Below are 3,891 nucleotides of genomic sequence, written 5' to 3'. Positions count from 1 at the left end.
CGGCTGTGTTCGCCTCCCCGGCGGAGACCTGTGGGGGGATCCCTCGCCTCCCCGGGATGGTGAGCTCCAGCTCCAAGGTGCCGCGGCCCTTAGGGCAGCTTGAAACCGAAAGGGTCCCCGAAAGGTGACAGGAAAACAGCGTGTGGACCCTGTAGGCTTGTATTTGCCGACGCCGGCAGCTGTGCCTCGCCGGGGAACTGCCAGGGGCGTCTGAAAACAAGCCAGCTGAAAAACATTTTTCTAAGGGAATTTCGCTGTTTCTCCTAGTCACAGTTTCAAACTCTGAAGGTGTAAGACCTTCTACAGCGTGAAAATGGAAAAATAAATCCAGACCACCAAAATCCAGTTGGTGTGAGCTGTTCTTTTGGGAACAAGGAAGCTTTAGGAAGTTATTTCCTGATGAGGAAATCATCTCTTTTCTTTTGTTGCACGCACTTAAAAAAACTTCTGGCTCCCTCTCTGTACTCCCAAAGAGAATGTTATACACAGCTTTATAATATGTGAGATAATATTAGCTGCACTCAAATAATATGAGAAGTTGGATTCTGTTGACCTCCTGCACAGAAAGTGCTTGTTGCTCTTTGTCCAAATTGTTTCTGTTGCCTAGGGAAAAGCAGATTGTGACTGATCTTCATAAATACACTAGGTTGGTTATAAAAGAGTAACTTTAACTGGGAGTCTGTTACAGATTTCTTATTTTGTTTATCTGCTTAATTTCTAGGTGCTAAAAGTGGGTAACCATCTATACCAAATACCTGGAACTTTGGAAGCTTTACTGTCCCAACGCTACCTAACGTAATACTGTTATGTTAATGCTAGAGCAGCAAATAAATGGGAATACAGTTTACAAGATGCCAACTGTTGAAGATCCGAGTAGCGAAGAAAACTTCATCACACACTGGATGTCCAGTAGTTCCCGTGCTGGAGTCTTATTAGATCCTAGTTTTACCGGTTTGAAAATCAACAAAGAAAATTTGTTACCCAGACCTGAAAACATCACCGCTTTCCCTGCTGAAGTGTCGCACCTGTCAGACAGCTGTTCTCTAAGTGATGACTCCTTGTGTGAGGAAGACTCTGGCAGCTTTTGTACGCTTCAGCAGCGTACCACTGAAACGTCTTTTCCAGCTGCAGCATGTAACGTAGAAGCCTCTAAAGCGGACTTCGTCCGTGGTGAAGGGGATGGTCAGAATAAACCTGATCACAGCGATCCACTCTTACAAAAGCTTGAACAGGTAACAGTTCTAGAATTCCTTGATGTACACCAATGAAGATTATTTTGTTGTTGTCATTCCTGCGTGTGATTTATCATACCTAGAAGTAAGCAAGCTCTGCTCTTTGCAATGTATAGAACACAGTTAGGTGCGCATAAAACTTGGTGTCCTCGCGATGTGTGGTTTTTGAGAGTGTAACTTCACTTGTTTCCAGCTGGCAGAGGTTCCAGTTTAAAATGAAATTGCATTCAGTAGCAGTGTACTTGTTCTCAAAATCTCTTTGAAGCTGTGGAAATGGGGTGCTGGTCGTTTCTGTGGTAGTAGCTCACCACAGATATTCACAACATGGTGAAGTTGTACGTTCTGGTATCTATAGCAACATCTTCTGTTAGTTCTCAGGGCAGGTGTGTACACCGATATACCTGGTTCTGCTTGGATGAAAAAAGTTGCACGTAATGAAGTATCTGAGATATTGGACAAAAAGGCCTGGAGTGACAAGGCTGTGATGTTACTGACAAGGCAGATGTGTCAGTTAATCCACTTTAACTAGCTATAGGTTCGCTTGTAGCTCTTCCCAATTACCAGATACAGATTGTGGTAGCTGAAAGTATTCGGAGGCACTTCAATAGATTTTGCTGTTAAGGATTAAGAACTCATCTCCTTGTCTCTGCTTGTAGCTACCCCAGCACAAATCCCTGTGTCTGTTCACTCCAGTGGGGTGTGTGTGTGTCTAGAGTAGAATTCCACAACTTACCTGGTGCCATGAAAGTTTCCTCCTCTATTTTACATGATAGGAAAATATTTATTCAATTTTCAGTATTGTCAGCTGTGTCAAACATTGGCTAAATGACAGATATCTGCTGGTTTAACGGTATCTGAGGAGGGATTGTTAATCTTGAATGGTTATTGACAATCTCATATAAAAAATCTGATGCTTGTAGTGGCAAATGTAGTTTTGGATGTATGAGGGTTTTATCAGTTTGTTTTTCTGAGGGTATTATCAGAACAGGTGGAAGTATGATTTCTTTAATAAATTACGTGAAAGGGTTGGAGATGAGTCTTAGGTGATGTTTGGATCTTGATCATCAGCTCACAGTTTCTACTTGCATAGTGCTTTACTTCTCTTTTCACTGGAATTCTAAGGGACTACAAGAATTCAAGGGAAATTTTTCTTACCTGCTAGATGACAGGTGTGGCCCAACCGTTGATCTGTGGCAGGATTTCATCAGGTCTCCTGTCTTTCCTTTGGAGGAGCTGGAACTAGCACATAGGCATGTGTTGGAGACACACAGATGGGGGTGGAGGCCCACCAGACATTGCGTTGGTTTGATGGCGTACAGAGTGCTCTGCCTATGTATGGCCCTTGAGGCTGGTCTTGAGGCAGGGCCAGGGACTCCTGCTACACAAGAAAATGAAGAGGGGATTACTGAATTTAATCAGTACTTTAATTCTTTTTGTTTCAGGCAGCGTCATGAGTCTTAATGTTCCCTGATGCTCTTTTTTCCCTCTCGTGGTTCTTTTTATCAGTACTGTTCACTGTGAGATCTTGAAGAGGGGAAAAAAAGAAAACCAACAACAAAACCACCCACGCTTTTTCTAAAGCTTTAATTATTATGAAGTATTTCACATTTTAATAAAAACAAGGCATAGTAGAAGTTAATGTTCAAAGAACAGAATTTGAATGTTTTTCCCATGCAGTAGAAATGAGTGTTCTGATTACGACTGCTTGCAGATTAGTCTGTTGAAGACTAGTGGAACTGTTAATTGGGTGAAGTGGAAATAGCGTATGTATTCATAGAGAGAAAACCATGAACATTTTGTTTAGCATTTCATATTCTTAATTCCTTTCACGTCACACTCGGATAGTGGAACATCTTTAAAACTTGAAATACCTGGTGTCTTGATGACACTAATCCTGTCACACGTTCTGAGTAAACCTAACCTCTAGTTCATTTGGGTTTTTGTTTGAGAAGCTGAAGGAATTGCAACAACAGAAACAGGAGCAGCTAAAGAAACAGCAGATGGAGCAGCTGCAAAGGCTAATGGAAGAGCAGCAGAAGCTACTTAGCATGGTATCTGGCCAGACAGGAGTTCTTGGTAAGTTGAGAAAGAACACATATGGTGTACTTTGGGTGAACTGAAGAATTTGATCTTGTTTTCCAGTTAAAATCTGAAAGAGTATTCAGTTTTCTTCATCTTAAGATTAGTCAATGCTGCGTTGCTTCAATGCCTGAAAATTGAGTGCTACTGTAGAAGTAATACTATCTTGTTTTTGCCACCTGTAATTGTAACTTAATCGATGCGTGCTGTGATGGGAAGCTTGTTTTGAAGAACATATTTTAAATATAAAAAGCAGAGTAAAACAAACACTTGCTTTCTGATCAGCTGTTTCTCACAGTACTTTTGATTGCATTAAGCTGTGACTGTACCTGAATGAAGTGGTCCCTCCTTTTTTGTGTTCATGCAGCACAAATTTGTTCAGGTGATGAAATGGATTGGGAAGCTCATCTGTATTGAAAACCAGATATATGTAACCTGTATCAGTTTTCCAGTTTCATTAGCTGTGTGCGAACGGAGGGGACTGTGCTGGGCTGGAAAAAGTTTGTAGAGTTGAGCAAGAGTATTTTCTTCTGTTGGCAGTATCATTCCAACCTGACTTCGATCTTTCACTCTGGAAAGA

At 41.6% G+C, this 3,891-nt stretch overlaps 1 protein-coding gene across 1 annotated transcript in view; it reads left to right on the top strand.

Moving 5' to 3' along the window:
• Nucleotides 1–851: 851 nt before the first annotated feature.
• CENPJ (centromere protein J) overlaps nt 852–3,891 on the top strand; it is a gene marked incomplete at its 3' end in the record, with an annotated part of 15,585 nt that continues 12,545 nt past the window's right edge. Inside the window, exons 1-2 of the mRNA XM_010156492.1 lie at nt 852–1,232; nt 3,185–3,308. Of these exons, the coding sequence (XP_010154794.1) occupies nt 852–1,232; nt 3,185–3,308 (505 nt within the window). The remainder of the gene's footprint in view (nt 1,233–3,184; nt 3,309–3,891) is intronic.

This window comes from Eurypyga helias, unplaced genomic scaffold (assembly GCF_000690775.1).
Source record: "Eurypyga helias isolate BGI_N326 unplaced genomic scaffold, ASM69077v1 scaffold1508, whole genome shotgun sequence".
In the NCBI taxonomy this organism is placed as follows: Eukaryota; Metazoa; Chordata; class Aves; order Eurypygiformes; family Eurypygidae; genus Eurypyga; species Eurypyga helias.
This window is presented reverse-complemented; position numbering and strand designations above follow the sequence as displayed.